The 25860-nt window shown below is 46.3% G+C and overlaps 1 protein-coding gene across 1 annotated transcript; it reads left to right on the top strand.

Moving 5' to 3' along the window:
- The first annotated feature begins 3111 nt into the window (after positions 1–3111).
- Positions 3112–25094, top strand: LOC146186163 (cholinesterase-like). The gene is made up of 3 exons (XM_084605634.1): positions 3112–3298; positions 19656–21128; positions 23796–25094. Exons 2-3 carry the CDS (start codon positions 19657–19659, stop codon positions 23935–23937), a joined length of 1614 nt encoding a protein of 537 aa, XP_084461760.1. The 5' UTR covers positions 3112–3298; position 19656; the 3' UTR covers positions 23938–25094.
- The last annotated feature ends 766 nt before the right edge of the window (positions 25095–25860 follow it).

The raw sequence follows: 25860 nt of genomic DNA, 5'->3' as shown, positions 1-25860 counted from the left end.
AAATGTTGTCGGAATTAAATGCCGCGGTTTGGCGTCCAGCGCACGTGTATTCAACCATAAAAATGGAGAATTTGTTTTGATTGAATGGTCAACGGAAAATATTCACTTCGGCAGCCCATTAAAGCTGCGTTGTTAGGATGGCAATGACATTTGCGAGATCAGGGGAAAAAGTGGTCCATCGTGGGCAGTTTTCATACAGGGATAGCTAATACTGGAAAAACACAAGACAAATTGCAATGGTCCATTACAGCCAGTTTAAAACAACGGAACGGTCAACGTCGGAAGAACACAGGACACCTTGGCCCATTGTAGCCAGTTTTAAAACTGAACGGGCAACGCCGGAAGAACACTGGACAACATGGTCCATTGTAGCCAGTTTTAAAAAAGGAACGGCCAACGACGGCGGAACACAGGACAACTTGGTCCATTGTAGCCATCTTTAAAAAACTGAACATCCAATACTGGAAGAACAGAGGATAACATTGTCCATTGTAGCCATGTTTAAAAACCGGAACATCCAATGCCGGAAGAACACAGGACAACTTGGTCCATTGTAGCCAGTTTTAAAAAACGGAAAACCCAATGACGGAGGAAGGCAGGACAGCTTGGCCCATTATAGCCAGTTTTAAAACCCGTGCGACCATTATTGGAGGAACAACGGCAATCTCGGTCCAACATAGACATTCTGTATGTACGGCCGTGCCAATATCGGGAACTCACTGTACATCCTGGCCCAAGCTAGCCAGTGTTGGCTACTGGCAGCGCCAACACTGGGAGAGCACTGGCTAGACTGGGCCATTGCTGGACATTGTGTTGACTGGCATGTCCTATGTTGGGAGCATGCTGGTTAGGCTGGCCCAATGTAGGGCCACTGCTTGCCGTCGTACTTACAACATTGGCCCAATGCTTTGTGCTGCCTGGGTTCGTCATATTGCGCTTCTTCAATTTACGAATCTCGTTCAGAACGCTGGCTGCCTAAAAACTTCCTCCGCACAGGAAGTGGCACCGTGGTCACGTGGGCTGTCGGCCACCGGAACCCACCAACAAACCGACACCACGTCCTTAGTGGGTGCCGATATCGGCAAGGTGCAATGCGGGGAGCCGATTCGAACTGCTCTCGGACAGTGTTGTGTTGTTTAGCGATGCATTGCGTTCGGCAGCGTGCCGTGCCGTTGTTACGCGCTTGAAAGGTGGAAATGGGCTCCTTGGAATGAGAAAGACACGACATTATCATGGACGACTGAAGACGGCAGAACAAATAAATTGGTTGTGGTTTAGCTCTAGCTGAATTGCAATAGCAACGGCGGAAGTCTCTTTTGCCAGATACATTATTCCCCTATCACGCCCTATCAGTGTATTTACTGGAATTACCTAGCCCATCTTCCAGTCTTCCGGCACCGCTCTTCACTTGAGCATTACGATTATTATGCCCATCCCTCATATAATACCCCTCACCATGGGGAAATCGAGGTACTACTACTAATAAATAAATAAATACCATGCAAACGATTTCATGTCTTCCATTTGGCACCATATCTGAAGAATGTCTCTCGCATTGTTAATTAAATGACATGCTATGTTCTCGTATTGTCGCGTCTGTCAACTGCGCAGTACAATCGCAGAATTATGGTTTACTAAGCTGCGGCTCCACGAAGGGGCATCTATTACAGCAGGTGTTCGGTATACTTTGCGACACCCCGTTTTGTCGTGCGTGGCCGCGCCGTGTCCGAGGAAAAAGAGATGGTGGTGGTTGAGCCGACACGCAACTGCAGTAAGTCACCCGCCGTAATGCATATGCATAACTTCGATATTACAAGCATGCTGATCAGCTGGTCGAATGTTGTCTTCGTGGAATTGAATGCCTTTACATTTACTGCTAATAAAAGTTAGCTGCATACCGATACTTGAATTCAGTACGCAATGAGGTTGGCATAAAAGCAGGGTATGGTAACCGTGGGCTACGCTTTAGCGGTGGAGAACGACCGCTTCACGCTGCGCCAAGCATGCGCAGTGTCGCGTCAGCAAGAACGAGAAGGGCCAACTTAATCCAGTTTACCTATTGATGCACGCCACTTCTGCACGTAACGAAGTGTACAGCACTCACGGATTGAAATAGGACACTCGGAGCGCGTGGCCGTCGCTGCATGCAAGGCAGTGTGGTAAACAACAGGCCGGCTTATTGGTGACCGGAAGGAGCAGTTCTGCTTTTTAGATGTTCTCCCCCTCGCGCTATACCACAATGCAGCACATTGGTTCCATGAGCATCCACGGGCGGCGCTGCATGCAGCGACGGCCACGCGCTCCGAGTGTCCTATTTCAATCCGTGAGTACTGTACAAGAGAGCCAGCCCAAGCGGTACGAGATATTCCGAGATATTCTCTTTACGCTGCCAGCATTGCGTACTGAATTACTCTGTCACATTTTATTTATTCAGTAAGATTACAGTACAGGGTGTCGAGCATGGTCAAAAATAGCATGAGGATGAGCCCAAAACTGCGTGTTCAGTCACGTGATAGAGGCGCGAGCCTTTTCGCGGAATATGCGTCAGCCGACCGGATTGAAAAGTTGCCGCAAATTAAGCCGCGAGGAATTGCGCGTAGCAACACGAACAGCTGCTAGATCAGTGTGCGCATTCGAGAATGAGCTGACACCGAGCGTCGTTTCCTAGAGGTATCTTCGATGAAAGCGCAGTGAAAGCACACCCGTGTATGACTGAGTGCGTACTAAGCAATTTCAATATATTTTCCCGTTCTGAGTCGCCCTTTTCTTGTCCCTTCTCTACGCCCAGTTTTCAGATATTCGTGAACTAGCCCAACACCAGTATGCTATCAATACAAGCCTTTATAAATTATTCCCATATCTTGCACTGCGCATTTCCTTTGCCATTTGCGTTATTTTTTTTTCTTCACGTTTTCTTCTTTCTGCTAGTGAAACACAAATGATTGATTATCGATGCTTCAGCCTGTTTGCTCATGCAAGCTGTTCATTGTGTTCCCATTTTAACTACAACCGTGCCATGGGAATTTCCGGGGTCGTTATCATCAGCCGGCTCTATGGCCGTCGTCCTCAGCTCCGCTCGCACCATCTGCCTGTTCTTATACATGCCCTCTCTGCTACGATTAGATAAGAACCATTTACGCTGAGGGACACTTGCTGTCTGACGTGTAACCTCTAGTGGATGTGGTCCGAGCCGTTCTAGGAGATTTAGTTCTTACTTTGGAGTACTTCAAATAGCTTTGACACCGTGATCACTTATAAATCTGCAATTAGCGCGTTTTGGGTACACACAGCATTTGCGGTAAGTAACACTGCTTTTCTGGCTATTTTAGAAAGCCGTTTGGTTTCTGCTGTAGCCCGTGCTGGTGCGCTCGAGGCAGCGCGTTGCCTTCGGCATCGTTTCCTCGCCTATAGGCACAGCCCGCCAATTAAACCTCTTGAGCCACAAAGTTATTTAGCCGTTTACTTTTTTGTTAAATTACAACTTCTTGGGAGCTTATTTCATATCACTTCGCTGTGATGGTCCACTTCACCACATTGTGGTGGGCCAGCTGCTTGTTTCGCTGTGATATCACATGGAAAATCCCGTTAGTGCAAATAATCTTCCGTGAATGTTTATTTACTATAAACACAGGCGCAGTCCAATATCTCGGAGCAAGTGGAACCCAGCCCGGTAACCGCTCTTCGCCTTCGTGGATCACTCTCATTATTGTGAGACACTACTCTGGCTGCAGCAGTGCCCTTCCGCTGCTGATGTGTAGCGAGTGTGTTGTATGCTACCTCTTGAGATAAACATATTGAGCAGCGTTCTTCGCGAGGAGTATTGCGGAACAGCTTTTTGGGTCCCATAGGGCATCTGACGAAGCACGCGGAAAAGGCAATGCATGAGGAGTGGAACATAAGTGTGAATACTGCGCAGAGAACAGAAGCGCCTCGTGCCATGTCTCTTTCGTTTGCCTGATCTGGGCACGATTTTCAGTTATATGAGCCAACTAGCCCAACATCATTGTTTGATGGGAACTGAAGGACGCGCGACACAAAAGAGCTGTGAACTTCTCGATACTGCCGTCCGTAAACTGACTTCTGACAGTTACTACCTGTGAAGCGGAGAGGTATGCGCGATTGAAAGTCCCTGCATCTCCGATGTTTTGTGGCATAGATACTTTGTATAAATACTACCTCCCAAATGGCTTGTGTAGGGAGTCATTCTGTGTCGGCCAATGTGAATCGCCACTGTTTAAAATGTCCCAGAAGCTGTCGTCATCACCTCATCAAATTTACGACTTCCATTTATATTCCACAAGAGCCCCACAGCGGTTAGCGGATGAAAAATTTGTTCGTTTCTTTATTTAATTTTTATAAAGGCTGCGCATACCGTCAATAGGTATAAGTGCTCATTTGACGCGTTTAGTAAGGTCGTTCGCCTTAGGAATGGCAGGTTATGGACGGTTTGTTTCAGCGGAAGATGTTGCGAACATTTAACGAAATGTGGTGGCTTTGATCGGTAAGAAATTGTCCTGTAGCATCATGATAAGGAATACCGTCACTCATAAGGAAATCTGCGATTTCAGAGGTACTACTTGTAGCTAATAGGCTCATTTTAACACCTTGGGGATTTGGATAACATATAGTGCATGAAGCGGAATCTAAATATTCTTCGATGACTGCCATAAAGAGAGAGAGAGGGGAGAGAGCCCTTTAATGAAAAGCAGAGAATTTAGCTGGAGGTTAGAATTCCATGACATGCTACTCTGCATAGGAAAGACAACTGGGGAGAGAAAGACGGAATGAGGAGGTGTGTAAAATAAAAAAAAAAGGAATATAAGTAGGGAGATATAGAAAGCAGCCATCAAATGCGCGCTAAGCTGCACCATCGAGTAAAGTTAAATCATGAAAGGATGAGATGCATAGTGTGACAAATGGACTTGCAAAGTGCATAGCGCGAAAAATGCATGAGAGTGACATGAAAGTGTACAAATTTCACAACATGAAAAGTGCTGGACGGTGATATTCAAGGTGAAATTATGGTTTATGATGCCCAATGACATTTAAATACGCAGCCAGAAAGTTCTTAGTATGTCTATGTTTCTTAGGGCAGGCTAAAGAACCTAAAATTCTGTCCAGTCTTAGAACCACTTGGGAGAACTCCTCCGTGCAATGTGTACAGAAACACGCTCGTGAGCGTAAGGAGGACACTCAAGCATGGAATGTTGAACAGTTTCAATCGCACCACAGTTATCAAAATCCGGACTACTCGTTTTACCGAAAGAGTATCGCAAGCCGTTTGTAGGTGCAGAGTTCAGGCGAAGTCGGTGATATAGAATTTCCAGATGGAAAGGATGTCTTTGAAGGAGTCTTGATCTTAGATGTGGGACTAAGTGAAGAAACTACGATAGTCCCTCATTAAGCGATTTAGTATGTATGTTTCTTAACCCCACACCTGCAATAGCCTTTGTAGTAGCTGCAATATGTGTCAAGAAATAAATAGCACCTGTTTACGTTACTCTTCGGAACTTTCTGGAAGAGGTACGAAGAAATTTAGTACGTTAGAAAAGGGCATCGAAGTTTCTTCATTTGTTAGTTGTGTTCCAATTACAAACGGTGAACTTCAAGCCGATTGAAAAATTAAGGGGACAGTTTAGCTCCACTTGTAAGGGTATGACGTCTTGTGGATCATAATTCGCGCAAGTGCAGTTTGCAGCTCACTTGGTGGATAACCACTTAATTTGCGTCTCTCCTCTGACATTTACTGATGACCATACAAAGTGAAAAATTATCTCATTTATGAAGACACCGGGAAGGAATTTATATCCAACCACATTCCGAAATTAATAAAACCGGTACATCAAAATAACCAAAAGATTCGCGATGCAGACTGCGTGCACTGAAGAACGGAAGTTACACTTAATACTGCAGCTAATCTGCACAACAGATGTCATGGCAAATTAAGTTACATAGAAACAGCCATGCAAGGTACTTTGACACAGGAGAGAGGTAAAAACATTATCAGTGTTTTGCAATTCCCACAGTGGCTGGACGTTATTCACATGTGGCTGCTCACATTTATGTTCCCATTTGCTGGCACTCACACACTGGCGCCAGTGGCAGTTTTTGTTTGTCCCTGACATTTATTATAATTTCGACTGCAGTGACAGTGCAAATGAGGAACACAATTTTATAGGTTAAGATGCTGGTAGCTATTACGGAAACTGTGTTAGTGCTGAGTTGTTTGTACAATATGCATACGCCTCACTTGGATATAGTACTAGGTAGAGGCGCTAGTGTTGAAAGCCTCGTATTCGGGATGCGAAAAAGCAGTGACCGATCACGGAAGTATCCTCCTTTTTATTTTTATTGCGAAAGCAATACTACTCTAGGTTTCGAGCCTTCAGCGTAGCGCGGCCGGTAGCCACGTCTTACCCACGTGACGCTGTGACGTCACACCCCACGTGGGCTGGCAGGAGCTGCCAACTTGGGTCTCTCGTTTCACGTGGGATGGTTATGTGAATCAGCCTGCTAGGACCCTGGCATTCACGTTACCCCTATAGGCCACTAAGGCGCGTTCAAACGGGTTGGTTAAGAGGGGCTTGATATGTGGGCTGAGGAAGAACGCTCGTTCACCCGCAGCTAATACTTTCGCTCAATATTTGGTTCAGCAGCTTTGAACCCTTGTAATTTATTTTTGTTTTAAAGCGCATGTATTGACCAAGATGTGGACGGTTATGCTTTAAAGTCCGACTTTAGTGCTGACACTGTTATCCCTCCCCTTTCCTTTTAATAAAACGTTTTTATCACCACCACCACGACCATCACTACCATTATTATCATCATCATCATCATCATCATAACCCGCGTACAGTCTTCTAGTACGTCGAGATCTGTAAACAAACATTTGAAGCCAGATCTCATGTGTATGCGACCGTATATTTAGTCTTGTCCTGGCAAGTTACGCTAAAAAATAAGCACGCGCATGAGAGTGTTTGTCGACCATCAGATACTTGCCTACCGCATTCGAAGCATAAATTGCACATATTTTTCTTTACTTAAGTACGGGCTGTACGTTGATGCATGTGAATGCTATATTGTCCCTGAATGTTTATTATATGTAGATTAATAGATATCTTCTTTAGTCTACAGGGTTAATATCCAAGTCAGCTGACAAGATATTCGCGCTGCGTGTCGAGTGCCTGCCTGTGTTGCACCGATCATTTAATCGGCCTATGGATGCACACTTGTGATATTTCGCGGAGAAAGCTACAAGAAATCGCGCTTCAGAATTTCACTCCTATATGAATTCTACAACACAAGTAAATTTCTACTAATGAGTCCGAATTGCTGTTTTGACGAATCACGCACTAAGTTGCATCTAATGCAGCTCATGCATCTGATGCACCTTGCATTAGTTTACAACACGGACAAATAGACAGCGCACAAAAGATTTTACGTGATTCTTACAGTATTCGTTCTCCTTTGTGCATTAGAAAGGGATTCGTAAAGCTATTAATAGCACCACTTTGCTCCGAAAACTACGACGGACAAGCCGTTATATTGAAAATGAAATTCCTGTACACCCTGTACACCTACCTTCTTCGCAACATGTATTTTCCGGCTAACTTCGTGTCGCTGTTTATGGTTTTCCCGAGACCAGCTGCACGTGTCTGCTATAGTTCACAAGGACGATGGAAGCGGGGGAAATGACGAGAGCAAAAAGAACAAGTGGGAAAAAGTGTTGCAGGGCAAACAACAGGACTTGGCAGCTGTTTCATTGCGTTGACTGCGAAGTTTATAAGCTCTCTGTCTATTTAATGCTGCTGTATCCACCACAGTGCTTCATATAGGTCGCCTCTCCTGCGCTTATATTTTTCCTTTGATAGTTATCCTCGCCGGGTGGGGCTCTGCAATGTAATGCACCACCAACTCCCCTCTTGCACGACTGTTTTGTACTGGAATAGCATCTGTATTAGAAACAGCAGTGAGGTTACGCGAGAACGCTGTCATCAGAGGGATCTTGCAGTGTGCGAAAACACGAGAGCCAACCCGCAAGCAGCACATCGCTTTGGCATCGCAAAAGGAACGGTAAGCCTGCTATGTTAAAATAAGTTGAAAAGAAGATTTAATTTCCACGGAAAAGCGGGGGAGTTATGTAGGGTACTGTTTTTAAACAACAACAGCGAGTTTATGCGAGAACGCTGTCATCAGAGGGATCTTACAGTGTGCGAAAACACGAGAGCCAACCCGCAAGCAGCACATCGCTTTGGCGTCGCAAAAGGAACGGTAAGCCTGCTATGTTAAAATAAGTTGAAAAGAAGATTTAATTTCCACGGAAAAGCAGGCGAGTTATGTAGGGTACTGTTTTTAAACAACCACGGCGAGGTTACGCGAGAACGCTGTCATCAGAGGGATCTTGCAGTGTGCGAAAACACGAGAGCCAACCCGCAAGCAGCACATCGCTGTGGCGTAGCAAAAGGAACGGTAAGCTTGCTACGTTTACGTTAAAGTAAGTTGTAAATAACATTTAATTTCCATGCAGAAACGGGCGAGTTATGTAGGGTACTGTTTTTAAACAACCGCGGCGAGGTTACGTGAGAACGCTGTCATCAGAGGGATCTTACAGTGTGCGAAAACACGAGAGCCAACCCGCAAGCAGCACATCGCTGTGGCGTAGCAAAAGGAACGGTAAGCTTGCTACGTTAAAGTAAGTTGTAAAGAACGTTTAATTCCCATGCAGAAGCGGGCGAGTTATGTAGGGTACTGTTTTTAAACAACCACGGCGAGGTTACGCGAGAACGCTGTCATCAAAGGGATATTGCAGTGTGCGAAAACACGAGAACCAACCCGCAAGCAGCACGTCGCTGTGGCGTAGCAAAAGGAACGGTAAGCTTGCTACGTTAAAGTAAGTTGTGAAGAACATTTAGTTTCCATGCAGAAGCGGGCAAGTTATGTAGGGTACTGTTTTTAAACAACCACGGCGAGGTTACGCGAGAACGCTGTCATCAGAGGGATCTTGCAGTGTGCGAAAGCACGAGAGCCAATCCACAAGCAGCACATTTCTGTGGAGTCGCAAAAAGAACGGCAAGCCTGCTATGGTAAAGTAAGTTGAAAAGATCATTTAATTCCCACGGAGAAGAAGGCTAATTATGTAGGGCACTGTTTTTGCGGTGGAAAAAAATAATATTTCTTGCCGCTGTTTCTGCCATAAACTCAAAGATACCGACTTATCGGTTTCATATAAGTATTCATATGATACGCATCAAAAGAGGGAAAAAATATGGGAGTCCATAGAAACAGACAAACATGCCTGGAATGAAACCGAAGTTAATGCACGATAAACTGGTTATAGATGATGAAGTATAAAATCGGGACGAATAAAAATGCTGCCGAATACGAATGCGCGGCGACGATGATGACCAACAAAAGTGCCATCAAGATGACGCCGATAGCTATGAAAATAAGCCACTTCCTGTAATCTACTTTAATGTACAAATTGTACGCAAAACGCAATAACCTGCCGAGCATATTCTATTATATTACGGCATCCATATCGTTATCATATGCGAAACATGACTGCACTCTGACCTTCCTGATACTGCAAGTTAAGAAAAACTTTTTTCCTAAAAATTGCCGCACACTTCATCTTCCGCATGTTAGCTGGGATACAATGGCTAATGGAACAATCGATGTTAAAAGTGCAGATGGTCTGTTTGATATTCTCCTTGCATTCTAACTAACCCAGACACTCCATTCACCCACGCGTCTAGTCACCAACGGTGGTCTATTCTAAATTGCTTTTTTTATATGCGTGAAAGGATATAGGACCGTAAGTTGGTATCTTTGAGTAGCCTCCTTGCATATTTTTTTCAAAAGCCAGCTCCGTGAAACAGTCACCATAAACAGTTCGCTTTACCATACCATATTAGTATTATCCATTACTCGGAATATTCGTTGTACGCATTTCACCCTAATGATTTTAACCCACTTTGCAGAAATGTCAGGTACATTTTTCATTATTGTATACAAAACTTCATTCCCAGCAGTCGAAAGAAGGTTGCCAGGACGAACTCTTGGATTCCGAGTTACATAATTCATCTAAAATGTAAATTCAGGCGATACCGTAGAAATAAATCTGCCAACTCGGCATTTTTGCGCATTTGAAGTCAGCTGTCGCCACTAAACTGCGCGAAAGGAGACATCGTTATTTTACTGAAACGCTAGGTCGTTTCGTAACAGAAAATTCAGAGGTTCTGGCAGTTTCTTTCCCACAAAAAAGAATCCCAACCCTCATAACCTGAGTCGCTTTGGGAAGCTGAACCCTACAGATCAAATCAAATCAAATCAAACCATCCTTGACAAAATAGTTCTGCATGACCGCACTGTCACTGGTTAAAAAAAAAAGAGAAATTAGTCACTACATTCAAAGCATATTTTCTAAAAGCGTGAATATCATCAATGCAACCTCAAGCCAACACAAGTGCACTTACTTTCAACATAACTACGGAAGGTCTTATATAAACCTACTTATGTATCTTGATCCTAAGAAAACACAAAGTTCGGATGAAATTTCAAATTATTTCCTTAGAACGTTCGCTGAATTTCCAGTACCAGTTTAGTTTTACTATATGAGCGGTTCATAGTCTGGAACCATATCATCGTCATCACCCTGACTATACCCACTGCAGGGCGTGAGCCTCTCCCATATTTCTCCAATTAACCCGGTTTTGTGCTAGCTGCATCAACTCGACCCCTGAGATATAAACTTAAGGTTGTACAGGCCTATGCACCTACATGTAGTTATGATGACCAGGTAGTTGAAAACTTCTATGGAGATGTAGAATCGGCAATGCGAAAAGTAAAGACGCAGTATACTGTGCTAATGGGCGACTTCAATGCCAAGGTAGGGAAAAAGCAGAGAGGAGGCCAGGCAATAGGTGACTATGGCATTGATTCTAGGAATAGCAGGGGGGAGTTACTAGTTGAGTTTGCAGAGCGCAATAACTTAAGAATCATGAATACCTTTTTCAGCAAACGGAAGAATCGGAAATGGACATGGAAAAGTTCTAACGGGGAGACTAAAAATGAAATTGACTTCATACTGTGTTCAACCCCCGCCATTATGCAAGATGTAGAGGTAATCGGGAAAGTGCGATGCAGGGACCATAGGATGGTGAGGAAACGAATTAGTCTAAATCTGAAGAAGGAATGCAACAGATTAGTACGAACGCAGTCCATGAGCGAATTAGCGGTGAGGGGGAAAGCAGAATAGTTCAGAATCTCGCTACAGAATAGATATTCAGCTCTAAGGGAGGATAGCGACATTACCCTAGAAGCAATAAACAATTTCACAGATATCATTACTGGGTGCTCTATAGAAGTAGGCGGTAGGATAGTTAAAGAGCATACCGGTAAGCTGTCTAAGGAGGCGAAAGATTTGGAATCATATACCAAATGACTAAAGTTTTCAAGCGCTCTTCCTGCATTTAAGAAGGGCTCCAGATTAGAGATCAATAATTATTGTCTTATCTCATTAACACCTTCTAAATGTTTTGGAAAAGAAATGTTGACCAAAACTAAAGCCTGTTTGCGAAAAGGTTTTTCCAAATCTACACAGTTTAAAACCAACATCCCATGAAATCTCTGAAATTTTAAATATTGGAGGACAAATTGACATAGTGTACTGTGATAGTCAGCACTTCAGCCATCGACATGAACCAGTGCGTTGTGCGACGAAGACAAAGAAGAGGTACGCTGGGCTCGCCGTTGCAAGGTCCTCTCCTCACAGCTCTCTATCTGAGCGTCAATAAACGCCCTATTACAATTGGCGGAGGTGCCGGGTACGATCCCATCCAAACTGGAACTGCGAAGCCGTACACTACCCTCTACGACCGCCATGCAAGACGAGTCCACTTCGACGCTGCCGGCCGTTCCACCCACGATCATGTGTTCTGGCGTCGTGCGCCAGCGTGACCCTTGCCTCTTCAGTGGCAGGGCCGATCAAGATGTCGACGACTGGCTGTCATCCTATGAAAGAGTAAGCACCTACAACAAGTGGGATGACTCATACAAGCTCAGTAACGTCATATTCTATCTGACGGACGTGGCGAACCTCTGGTTTCGCAACCATGAGGCTGACCTGTCATTTTGGTCGACATTTAAAAAGAATTTCGCGGAAGTGTTCGGCCGCCCGGCAGTGCGTAAGCTTCGTGCCGAACAACGTTTACACGATCGTGTTCAGCGCGCTGATGAGACCTTTACCAGCTACATAGAAGGCATCGTTGATCTCTGCAAACGAGTCGACCCGGCCATGCCGGAAGCGAACAAAATCCGCTACATCCTCGAGGGCATTTCTGAGGACGCCTTCCAGATGCTGGTAGCGAAAGATCCCACCAGCGTTAGTGAACTCGTGAAGCTTTGCCAGAGCTACGACGAGCTCCGCAAGCGGCGCGCTTCTAGGCGCCGCTCCAGTGTGTGCGACGAAGGCGTATCCGCATTAGCCCTGGGTGGTTCGCCAACTTCTGAAGGGAGCCCGCTGAATCAAAAGATCAAAGATTTTATTCGTGAAGAGGTCGCACGTCAAATCTCACTCCTTCCCCATTTTCAAGACTCGGGCCGCCTCGTTCCTGAACTGGCTCCATCTTTGGCCCCTACTATACGCCGTGTCGTGCAAGAACACGTCGCTGATCTCTTGCCGTCCAACCCCGTGGTGCCGCCTGTGACGGCACCTCTCACGTATGCCCAAGTAACGGCTAGGCCACCTTCGCCCACGTCTGGCTCCTAGGTGCAGGCCCCTGCCTACCGTTCACCGCCGCATGCTGAGCCTTCGTTCCAAGGCCCACCCTCAAGGTTCCGCCCACATCCTATGAAACCTTGGCATACTACGGACAACCTTCCGATTTGCTATGCCTGCTGTCGGCCGGGCCATGTTGCACGCCTTTGTCGCCAGCGCCTCCAACCTTCACAGCCTGACATTCGACTTTACCCGTACGATACCGACTCACGCTCGCAAATGATTCCGCCCGGTTCTCAATTTGTCTCACAAGATCGCCAAACCTATGCCACTCGTCGATCACATTCTCCTCGGCGCCGATCGCTTTCTCCAATGCTGCGACGTTCTACCAGCACCGTTGAGGGAAACTAACAGTCACAGTTCCGGGGGCAAGAACTGCGCTTGTTTCGAATTCCTCAAGTCCTCAGTGTCGTCCCGCTAATGTTATCAACGTTTCTGTAGAAGGCGCCACAGTTCTCGCTCTCGTTGATACCGGTGCAGCCGTCTCCGTCATCAGTAAAGCGCTCTGCCGGCGAATTCGCAAAGTGACCACTCCGGTTTCCGACTTTTCGCTCCGCACCGCCTCATCACAGCACATTCACCCCTCCGCATCTTGCACAGCCCGTGTGCTCATTCAAGACGTCTTGTACCCCATCGAGTTTATTGTTCTGCCGAACTGCTCGCATGATATCATCCTCGGATACGATTTTCTATCGACTCATCAAGCCGTTATTGACTGTGCTCGTGCGCAAATCGCCTTCGCCCCCCTCTGTGATGCCCCCTTCTGTGATACCCCTCCTCGCACTGCAAAACTTCTCGTCGCCCATGACACCGACATTCCTCCGTTCTCTGCTGCCCTCGTACCACTGTCTTGTGAGTGGGTAACTCCTTTGACTGCGATTTTTACACCTTCCGAAGCCGCCTCCCGTCATCCCTGCCTCCTTTTTCCGTTCGCAGTTCTCGAAATTCAAGACGGCAAAAGTGCACTTTACGCCTCGAACCCATTTTCTTGCCCAGCAGTCCTGCTCCGTGGCGAATGCATTGGACGCCTTGAAGAGCTTGATCCCGGTCATATCACCACTCTTGCTGACTCAAACCCCTCCTTCGACGTTAGTCTGTGCTCTTGCGATGTTGCGACCGCTTCGACGCCCTCCGACGTTTTCCAACATGCTATTGATGCTGATCTTCCACTTGCGCAACGTGATCAACTTGTCGCCCTCTTGCAGAACTTCGCTTCTTCATTCGACCTTCCTCAAACTGACTTGGGCCGCACGTCTGTCGTAGAGCACACCGTCGACACCGGCAAAACTGCACCTCTCCGCCAGCGCCCCTATCGCGTGTCGGCTTCGGAGCGCCAAGTAATTGCTGATCATGTGGACGACATGCTCCGTCGTGGTGTCATTCGGCCATCTCAGTCCCTGGGCGTCTCCAGTTGTGTTGGTACCTAAGAAAGATGGCTCCTTCCGGTTTTGTGTCGACTACCGCCGGCTCAACAAGATCACGCGCAAGGACGTCTATCCTCTGCCACGCATCGATGACGCACTGGACTGCTGGCAGGGCGCCGGGTTTCTCTCCTCGTTGGATTTACGATCTGGCTACTGGCGGGTGCCGATGGATGGCTCTAAAACTGCCTTCATCACACCAGATGAATTATATGAATTCAACGCCATGCCATTTGGGCTTTGCAACGCCCCGGCCACATTTGAACGCCTCATGGACACTGTGCTTCGTGGATTCAAGTGGCGAACCTGTCTTTGCTATCTCGATGATATCGTAGTCTTTTCTACCAATTTTCAATCCCACCTGCTCCGACTGAAGGACGTTCTCACTTGTCTCGCTACCGCCGGCCTCCAACTGAATCTGAAGAAGTGCCGCTTTGCTGCTCGCCGACTAACTATTCTAGGTCATGTCGTTTCTAAGGATGGCATTCTTCCCGATCCCACCAAACTTCGTGCAGTTGCCGAATTCCCACGCCCAAAATCACTGAAGCAGCTACGAAGTTTCATCGGCGTGTGCTCCTACTTTCGCCGCTTCATCCTAAATTTCGCCTCTATTATTGCTCCTCTCATCCAGCTCCTCTCCGGCAGCTCCGACCTCTGCGCATGGACACCTGCTTGTGATGACGCCTTCAACACTTTACGCCGTCTCTTGGTTTCGCCTCCCATCCTCCGCCACTTCGACCCGAATGCGCCAACTGAGATTCACACTGACGCTAGCGGTATTGGGATAGGCGCCGTTCTCACCCAACGCAAACCTGGTATCCGAGACTATGTGGTGGCGTACGCAAGCCGCACCTTGACCAAGGCAGAGTCCAATTATTCTGTTACGGAAAGAGAATGCTTGGCCATTATTTGGGCCATCGGCAAATTCCGTCCATATGTCTATGGCCGACCATTTTATGTGGTCACTGATCATCACGCTCTGTGCTGGCTGGCGTCCCTCAAGGACCCGTCCGGCCGCCTTGCTCGCTGGGCTCTTCGCCTCCAAGAGTATGACATTCGTGTCATATATCGCTCAGGCCACAAGCATACTGACGCGGACGCTCTTTCGCGCTCACCGCTGCCTCCCTCTTCGTTGTCTGATGAGATCTGCGCCTACGATTTGTCTTCGCTTGCCACTATCGACATGGCCATGGAACAGCGGCGCGACCCGTGGATATGTACACTTCTGGACTTTCTTTCAAGTCACTCTCCAGGTCGTTTGTCTAGGGCGCTTGCCCGCCAAGCTCCCCATTTTTCAATTCGTGACGGGCTGCTCTATCGCCGCAATTATCTTCACGACGGAAGGAAGTGGCTTTTAGTCATCCCCCGTCATCTCCGCGCCGAAATTTGTGCTGCTTTCCATACTGAGCCCCAGTGCGCCCACGGCGGAGTGTTGAAAACCTACACGCGCTTGCGTCTACGCTTCTTCTGGCGTGGAATGTACCGCTTTGTCCGCCATTTTGTCCGCTCTTGCCAGTCTTGCCAACGCCGAAAAACTCCTCTCAAGTCTGCTGCTTCTTTGCAGCCGTTGCCCTGTCCTGCCCGTCCGTTTGATCGTGTCGGCATAGATCTATACGGTCCCCTTCCTACAACTTCAGCTGGCAACCGCTGGATTATCGTGGCAGTGGATCATCTGACCCGCTACACTGAGACATCATCATTGCCCTCTGCTTCCGCACGCGACGTGGCTGCCTTTATTCTGAAAAACCTGGTTCTTCGCCATGGTGCCCCTCGCGAACTGCTCAGTGACCGCGGACGCGTTTTCTTATCAGACGCTCTTGAGGCTCTCCTGAAAGAATGCCGCATCATACACTGCACCGCTACCTCGTACCACCCTCAGACGAATGGACTGACAGAACGTTTCAACCGCACTCTCGGTGACATGCTGGCTATGTACGTGAACAGCGACCATTCCAATTGGGACCAAGTTCTACCGTTTGTAACTTACGCATATAACACCGCGGCACAGACCACTACTGGATTCTCTCCATTCTTTCTCCTTTACGGGCGCGAGCCACCCTGTACTATGGACACTTTTTCCCTATCGCCCTGACATTTCCGAATCTTCCCCGCTATCCGATGCCGTCACGTACGCAGAAGAATGCCGTCAGCTCGCCCGCTCTCTCACAACAGAAAATCAGTGACAACAAAAATACCTCCGTGATATCGGCGAAGCTTCGTCATATCTCCCGAACTCTCTGGTGTGGCTCTGGGTGCCCTCCACAACCCCTGGCCTTTCAAAGAAATTTCTTGCTCGCTACCATGGGCCATGTAGGGTCCTCCAGCCAACATCTGCAGTCAACTACGTAGTTGAGCCCGTCACGCCCTCTGCGGACTTGCGTCGCCGTGGTCGTGAAACAGTTCACGTGAACCGATTGAAGCCATTCTATGACCCCGCTGTGCTTTCCGCGCGATAAGTCGCCAGGATGGCTCCTTTTTTTACCCGGGGGGAAAATGTACTGTGATAGCACTTCAGCCATCGACATGCACCAGTGCGTTGTGCGACGAAGACAAAGAAGAAGTACGCTGGGCTCGCCGTTGCAAGGTCCTCTCCTCACAGCTCTCTATCTGAGCGTCAATAAACGCCCTATTACAATAGTTTTTTTAGACTACTCGGAGGCCTTCGACATGAGTGTCTCATCGCAGGTTGATCACAAAAATTTAAATCATAGAGGACGCATGGGTTACTCTTCACAGAGACCATTTCGAGGCAACACGAGTCTGCACCTGACATGGCTTACTGATAAAACGATCAATGAACTAAAATTAACTAATTATCGTTTTACTTGTGTGCTGTGCGATGTCAGCGCACATAAAATACCCCCAGGTGGTCAAAATTATTCCGTAGCCCTCCACTACAGCTATTCTTTCTCTCTACTTTCACCTACACTTTCTGGGTGCGCGAGCCGAATAGATCGAGTTTACAACCCCTTCGCCATGGCACCTGACTTGCTACAGTGTGAGGTATTGCCTTTCCCACCCGGCCTTAAACTAATTGATCACTTCCCGGTCACGGTTACTCTGCGAGCAGCCCCGGGTCGTGCAAGCAGCCTCCTGATATGGCGCATGGATGCAGCGGTACTACGCGATGAACAGTGCTTCACTGATATACGCCGAGAGTTGTGCTTGTCTGTGGCCGCAGTTAGTGACATAATACCTGCTACTTGGGACGCGCTGAAAACACGCTGGCGCGATGTTCTTGTGTGTGCGGGGAAGGCATGGTGTGTTCTCTTTACTATTCGGTGCCTGGACGATCGGTGTTCGCTTCGCTGACACTGACGTCATTCACCACCTAAGCCGTCGTTCACCACCTAAGCAGTGGTGGGTGCAATGACGGCCTACAACAGATAAACATTTGGTGGCTGGCTAGCCCCCGCCGCAAGCGGCGTTGACCTGCCGGCCCAGCCCCGTACTTAACTGTACACAGATAGTTATCTTAAACCCTGCAAGAGGTACATCACTGTAGTCTGAACAGGCGTCTTGTACAGCAGGGCGAATTCCACGCGAGCTCTGAAAGGCATTTGCACGTGACATAGCTTACTGATAAAACGATCAATGAACTAAAATTAACTAATTATCTTTTTACTTGTGTGCTGTGTGATGTCAGCGCACATAAAAGATCCCCAGGTGGTCAAAATTACTCCGTAGCCCTCCACTACAGCTACTCTTTCTCTCCACTTTCACCTCCACTTTCCTCCCTTCCTTTAGGGCGTGATTCAGGTGTCCACAGAAACAAGTGTGACAGATACTACACTTTTCTCTTCCCGTGAACTAATTAATATTATATTTTTACTTTTGATTTTATGGCCATAAATTATATTGTGAAATTGAACGTATTGAAATATTTAATGTCAAAAATGTGCACTTTTAGCTCGTAAAGTTCCGCAGTGACCATTTTTAAAATGGTGTCGCTGGGCATAGTATTGTCACGGTAATCGCGTTTACAGCATAGAACAATAAATCGGCTTTTCATGTTTGCTGTATTGGAAACGGTGCTGTAAAAATCTGCATGGCGGAATGCAAACTTTACGAGCTAAAAAGCGTAATTTTGAAGTTATGTATTTCGAACAGCAACACCGGTTAAGAAAATTTAGAAACTTGTGTGAGATTTTACCTTGACAGCCTTCAATACCTTTATTTAGTATTGTCCCGTAAAATAAAAGTAAGAAAATCGATTATATAACTTCATTCATCGTTTAGTCACCCAGCTCTTTCACATACACAATGTCCGCTTTGGCGTATAATCCACCTCCCCAGACCACAGGCACATATCTTTATCTGGGCTTAAAATGACTGTCTAAGCAGTTAAAAAGAGAGCGACCGGTACATGCTTGGCGAACGTTGTCAGTTCAGCATGTTACCTAATATTTCTCATCATGCCGCACACGAGCCTATTCTCCACATATTTTCACTGTTAACCTATTAACGCGCACTCTGCAAAAGGCGTTGATATGCAAGTAAATGCGTGGTGCAAAATTTTGAAACGATGTTTGTGGTACCTGCTAAATGCTTTACCTTTTAGCTATTTCGGCGTCTGAGTATGCTCTGCACAAGACCCTCCGTCGATGTGGGGTATGCCAGTGCATGGTAACTGAAAATTCCCCTCGATAATGAGTTCTTATTTACAGCAGCATTACGTTAAACTGAATCGAGCCCGCGAGGTGCTGCCTCGTGGTCCTGCCAGCTCCCTCTGCGGAAAGCTGGCACCAACTCCTTACCAAGCCAGACAGGAACACACAACTTTCACTCATTTCGTGGGTCCAGGATGTCGCCCCCACCTGAGGGCCACACAGGACCCATCTGCCCTAATTCACAACATCTGGGGCAAATAAAGTTGTCTCTCTCTCTCTCTCTCGTGGTTTAGAACCTTTGTCTTTTTTAGATTAGTGGCATTGATACATCTGTTGCATCTTTATTCGCCATGTGTACATTATTGTTACTGGAATAGGCTCGGAAAAAGCTTTTGTGGATTTATAACATTTATAGGATATAAGCGTGATATGGGGGGGGGGGGGGGGGGCATAGAATAACATGATTATATGTTTTGAACATTTTTTTTTCTGCTTTACTAAATTTTCCCCTCTCTTTCTTTCTTTGAAATGCATTGTTTACTTAATTTATCTAAACATTAACAGCACCCCATCACATAACAAAAATAAAAACAATACAGAAGTGGCCCTCGCCTTTTCTCCTCGCTGTATTGTAGAGTGAGCAAAAATGAATCATCCCGCTTTTCGCTACTGTTAGCAGCTGTTAGCGTAGTCATTGCCGGGACAAGTGCACAGTCGGTCGCTTATGTTTATCCTGAACGGTTGCAAAAAAAAAAAAAAGAAATTTAATTTCAAAAACTTAATTCATCCATTTGTGTGCTTTAGTTTTGTATTAATGAAGAAATGCTCAATTTTTTTCGCTCGCAGGATGCGCTGTGACAACAGCCGAAGCACCGGCGCCATGATACTGTCTCTGGTGGCGTTTGCTCTTTCCTTTTCTTACGCCGCAAGTAGTGTTATCATCACTGCGACCGAGGGTTGCTTGCGCGGAAAGTCTCAAAGGATACTTGAGAAAGATATCCAGGTATTCATGGGAATCCCGTACGCGATGCCACCCGTGGGAAAGTTGCGGTTCCAAAAACCTCAGCCTCCCTCAAAATGGGATGGAGTGTACGACGCGACCAGAGCTAAAGCCTCGTGCATGCAGCCCCGCTTTCCAAGACTAGTCGATATACCTGGAAATCTGTCAGAGGACTGCCTCTACATCAACGTCTGGACCCCACTGGCATCGGAATGGTCGGAACTCCCGGTTCTGGTCTGGTTTCATGGCGGAGCCTTCAAAGCAGGTTCGGCGTACGAGGCCCGATACGACGGTTCAGCACTTGCGGCACTTAATGACGTTGTAGTCGTTTCCTGTAACTACCGCCTGTCGGCGATCGGATTTTTGTACGCTACTCATACTGCGACACCTGCTAACTTAGCCCTGTGGGATCAACTGCTCGCCTTGCAATGGGTTCAGAGAAATATACGAGCCTTCGGGGGAGACCCTGGCATGGTAACCATATTCGGCGAGAGCGCCGGCGCCATGATGGCTCACGCTCACATATTGTCACCTCACAGCCGGGGACTTTTTCGTCGCGTTTTTCTAATGAGCGGAACAATGAGCAGCGACTCCTGTGTGAACTCAGTACCCGAGACCGTCGCCAAGACCAGTGCCATTGCAACAGCCGTCGGCTGCGCTGCTGAGGACCTTGTAACAAATCCCGCGCAAGCGCTGGACTGTCTTCGGTCTCGACCAGCACAAACGCTTTGCACTGCAAAAGCGCTAACGTTTAGACCAACGTTCGAGACCGAGTTCATACCCTGCCTCCCGTCGTTTGCCAGTGAAGAAGGTTACTTTAACAAATTTGAAGCAATGCTCAGTGTAACAGCCAAAGAGGGACCGTTAATTTTCCTCTTTCAGCCCGGCGATAAACATTTACAAGACGACTTGAGCTCTTTTGATGTGGATGATTTCAGATCTTCAATAGAAGATGTTTTTCGTGCCATATTGAAGGACAGTGCCATACCCCTCGCCATTGACTATATGAAGGACGTGCCCCTCGATGACGTGACTGCATTGAGAGAAAGGGCGGCAGAGTTCTCAGGAAACTATTTGTTCTATTGCCCGACCAGAAGGTTTGCTGAGAAATACTCAAATAGGGGCATAAACATTTACGCCATGGTGTTCGCGCACCGATCTGAAAGATCAAAACAACCAAAATGGTTCGGCGTTACGCATATGCAGGAGTTGCCGTTCGTGTTTGGCATTCCTTTCACGGATCCGGCTAATTACACCGACGAAGACAGAGAATTCAGCGCGTACGTCATGAAGAACCTGGCGGAGTTCACCCGAACTGGGTACGTGCGCAGCTTTTCTACTTGCGCACCTGCCTTAAGAAAACATTATGAAAAACCGCGTACAATTTCTGACATAGGTAAAAATTAGTGGGTATTTTTGATATACAGCGCAGAGACAACATATTTGTATAAAAATTGAAAGTTATTCCTTTGAGGGCGAACAGTATCGTATTTTTTTTTTTTCCCCGACATCAGCAAGTGTCGCACAAAATACTAAACTTCTTCTGTTGCGAGGTTTACATACATTTTTATGCGTTGATTGCACACTTTGTCCCGATAGATTATGCGCCTGATGCCGACTGGTGCAGAAGAAAAAAAAAAAAAAAAGGTCTGTTCACAAAGCTTACGTCCAGTGGACTCTACAGCGGGAGCGGATGACATATCAGAAACCACTGTAATCATATGTCTCTGTCCGGCTGTGTTGACGTTTGTTGTTCCCTATAAAAGTACGTATTTATCACTTAGGATATCGTAATTAAGAATGTAACAGCCTATTTTCTTTCGCCGTTCTATGTAAATTCGTGACGTCAATGCCGAAAAGAACCCCGTGATCACTGTTAACAAGGGAATGAGGTTGCAGCTAGCATCCGAAATCCGCATCCGATTTGTTTCTAGTTCATCACGATTTGATGGTAAAATGACTCAATCATGGCGACCTTATGTTTAATTCATTCGACTCTAGTGGCGAATATAACTCTATTTTCACTAAAAGTAAAACTTTTTTTTTTTTTTCATTTCAGCGCGACAATACATCTGTTCAGGTCCGCTTCACAGTGTCAATAGTGTCTCTTGGATCACTGCTTGCACGATGCTATAGTCTTGTTTCATGCGTTTAAATAAGGCAAATGGTACCTATGGATGTGCTTTTTTTTCTTCGCTGACAAATGCCACCACACTAGGTCTGCGCCACTGGTCGGCTACAACACGAGCGCTGAGTAGAATAATGCTTGTGGGGTAGAACCCGCGCTGAGCACGCCATGACTGCCTTCTTCCGCAGACGTAATGGCAGGAAGTGGTCATAAAAATACCCGTATAGAGAATCCAATTATCAAAGAAGCCTTTGCAGTTTTAGCCCATCAGGTCACGATGCCGAAAGAAGAGGTATCAGACAAGCCAAAGAATAGCAGTCGCAACTCTTGAAGCAAATTAGAAAAAAAAATAAAATATGAAAAGGCAGTCGGAAAGAAAAGAGTCACCAAGCTGTAGTAAAAGAGAAAAATGCAGCCGCTGTGGATCTCGCTTAAATGCAGATATTTGGCTTTAACAGGTGGAGATGACCTTGGAGAGGCAGCGTTGGGTAACTTTTTGAAGTATTCACTCAGTAGACAAGTACAAGAAGTTGTCGACACCTACAGGAAGGCTATACCTCTACTCTAGCATATAAGGAAACAAATAACTTTACTAAGAAATGCCAGAAAATGAATCTCAATGATGAGATAGGATTCAAATAGCTGCTGATATTGATCAAAAACCTTAAAGCGAGCGTGAAGTAATACTGTATATATGATTAAGCAAGCAACGCGCGGCAACAGCTGGCGAATGTAGGACTTTTTAAAAATCTGCACGTGAGAGGCGTTTTACCTGCAGGAGAATTGACCTAGTTATGCTACAACGATGGCAAGGACGACAAACACGACGACCTAGTTTGCCACCACAGAGTTCTGTTCGAGATGTGTTGATGCAACTATATTTTTTTATTGAGACTGTCGCGAGGCGACATCCAGAGGAACTGCAAAAAAAAAAGAAAAAAAAAAACCTATGCATGCTCGCGAACTGAGAGCGAAAAGAAGAACAAAAGCACAAAGTGGCTGAAAATTTTGGCTACAAATTCGCCGTGCTGCTGCTGCTAATGTTTCTCCTAGAGAACGGTGCCAATGTTCCTGAAACACTAGGCATTTAAACAGCATCGCTGTCTTGCACAGTCATGAAAACAGGGAACGAAATCACTACAGCATCCACGCGTGTATAGCACGCATGAAACCACTTCCTTCTCAATATGCGGCCACTGTACGAAAAACGTACCTGGACCATCAGCGAACATTTGTCGCTTTGCGACATGACTGGGTCGTGTTCCTATCACCATATCCTCTACATATTTGGCACAAATCACCATTGCATATTCGAGAAACATAAATGAAAGTGGACACTAATTTCTTTGTTCATTTCGAAAAGCGATAAGAAAATTTGTTTTTGCAGCATTTTGAAGAATTAGATGACAATAGGAAAATGTACAGGTGAAAAGGTAGCGATCATAATTAATTAATAAGAGCGCATAATTATATTTTTCAAGCACCCGTACGTTGCTGGACATGTGTTTTGAAAAACACAACTGTTTCAATACAAAATAAAACGCCGGCTGAAGCACTAGAAGCTGAGTCATAGACTGCTGTAAGGCGTCATTTGTCGAGCTAGTATGCAGCGCACAGTAAAAGAGAAAAATAGCGCGTACAATCTCAAAAAATGGGAGGTTAGGGTTTTTCATCATAGTTCCCCACCATGGTGGTAACCGAGAGCATTTATCACGAAAGTACTGGAATTAGCAGAAAAAAAACCGGTTTGCCGAATAAAACGCATACTAGACCAGACGACGTGGATTGACGATCAAACAGGCGCCAGCCTAATATCTGTGCTCTAATAAGCGTTTATTATTGTATCTTGTCTTCATAGGAAACCGGTCCTTCCTAACGGCAAGGAATGGCCACGGTTCTCATCCGAGCACCCCGACTTTATGTGGCTTCAGCCAGGGAACTACACCTGGGCCAACAATTTTTCCGCGACAGCATGTGACGTCTTAAGAGAGCCTTCGTGAAGTTTTCGCCTCCTAATCACTTCCTAGACGATATTCAGCAAAACGAACGCGACCATATTGACATCTATGAGGACGACGAAGAAGCGGGAACTGCCGCAGGAAGGAGAGCGCGATTGCGCTTCACCATCATGCGTCATAATCTCTCTTCATCGGCTTGCCGTCTTCAAAATAGATATTACTTCACGCAAGCCAAGCTTCAGCTTATATGTGGAAGTTATTTTTTTCCTTTTTGCACTGATGTAACTGCGATTTCTTTGACAGAGAAGCAACGCGTATGGTTCTAAACATCAGCACTGATGCCTTTTAAGTTTAAAGCTGATCTAATAAAAAAAAAAAAAAGGAACTAACGTAGTATGCGTTAAATGTGACGGAAGCAGTCAAAATTGAAGCTTAATGCAAACCTATGGCATTTCTAAACCTGAAGTGCCTATAGACTTGTGAACGGGTGTCTGAGCCAATAGGTAGTCGTGGATGTTAAGAGGCGGATATACGAATACAATAATCTGCATGAATACTGTGCTTATCCGAAATCACTATGTTCTCATTGTGATTGTTATTTCAAAGGCGTTACATGCCCTAAGCGCAAAGCTCTGAGAGTAAAATATAACGCGCGCGATAGTAAAAGGAAATGCATTAATGTCGTTCTAATATCCACAATCTGGCGGTAAGCAAGACGCCCTTGTACTGTGCGATGTCAGAGCATATCAGCCCCCAGGCGAGAGCTTCCGAAACCCCGCACTATGGTTTCCTTCATTGTCTTAGTAGTATTGGAAATTTAAAACCTTCAAACCAAACCAATTAATATTTTGATGGTGGTCAATAAAGGCGAAAAACATTTACCAGAGGCATTTCAGACTGCTAACGTGAATGAATGAGAAATCATTATAGTCCCGCGAGGGAAATGTTTTCTGGTGAAGTTTTTCGATATGTACCTGCGTTAAAGTTCTTGTTGCTGGCATTCTGTTCGATGTATGTGTCTGCGTAATCGAAGTTGACTGACATGCTTTTCTTCACTGACTTCAGGGAGCTATAATCGCCAGAACCTCAGTTTTATTGCATACTGTTGGAGTACGCACGTAGCCGATGCAAATCCCTTTCGCTAACTGGCCTCCAACCTGACCAGAAAATGTATCATGTATGGGTTACGATAAATTGTATTACAGCACTCGAAACGTTGTGCCTCAAGTTTTATTACAATATGGGGAAATAATGTCTTTTTGCGCACGTATTTTACTGTCCGTCAGGGTTCACCAACTCGCCCAATGAGCCGTTCTTCTGTAGGATTGTGCCCTCGGTCACGGATGGGTACGTAACAGCCATAGTTGTGTGGTACGGCCACTTGATGGCATGTTTTCATGACCACCTCTTGCACATGAACGCTGCCGGCTTTCCTTATAATGAGACATGTTAGGCTTTTAATAGAAAGTAACTGAAGGTTATTTTGCCGTTTAGAGTAAATGTAAGCACAAAATTAATGGGAAGAAAAGGTGTACATTGCTCGAGGGCATCTCATTTCTGCCTTGGCACATCTCTCTTTTGTCAACCAAAGGAGTTTTGCAATTTTTCTACTTTGCACTATTAAGCCAGCGCGCCGTAAAGGAAGGAACTTCTTGGCGCATGCGTTGTTCTGAAAGCAGCGCATCATGCCGGAGAAGCAAGGGCCTAATTCAATAAAAAAAAATATGCTCCTCGAGACACGACCGTGTATGCAGACGCGCCCTCGAGAGGAGGACACAACAAAATTGCAGTGGCCACGGCGGTCGATTCGTCTCTACGCGCACTGACCAGAACCTCTATGCGACACTGCACGGTAGAAAAAACCGAGGAAGTAGCCGTTGCTCTAGCGGTGGCGGAGGGCTATAGAACCGGGCGGTCGCTAACAATACTCACGGACTCTCAAACAGCCTGTAGAAATTACATGAA

This window comes from Amblyomma maculatum, chromosome 6 (genome assembly GCF_055883805.1).
Source record: "Amblyomma maculatum isolate TAMU_Amacu chromosome 6, ASM5588380v1, whole genome shotgun sequence".
In the NCBI taxonomy this organism is placed as follows: Eukaryota; Metazoa; Arthropoda; class Arachnida; order Ixodida; family Ixodidae; genus Amblyomma; species Amblyomma maculatum.
Note: the sequence above shows the minus strand (reverse complement) of the source record. Positions and strands in the feature narration are given on the sequence as shown.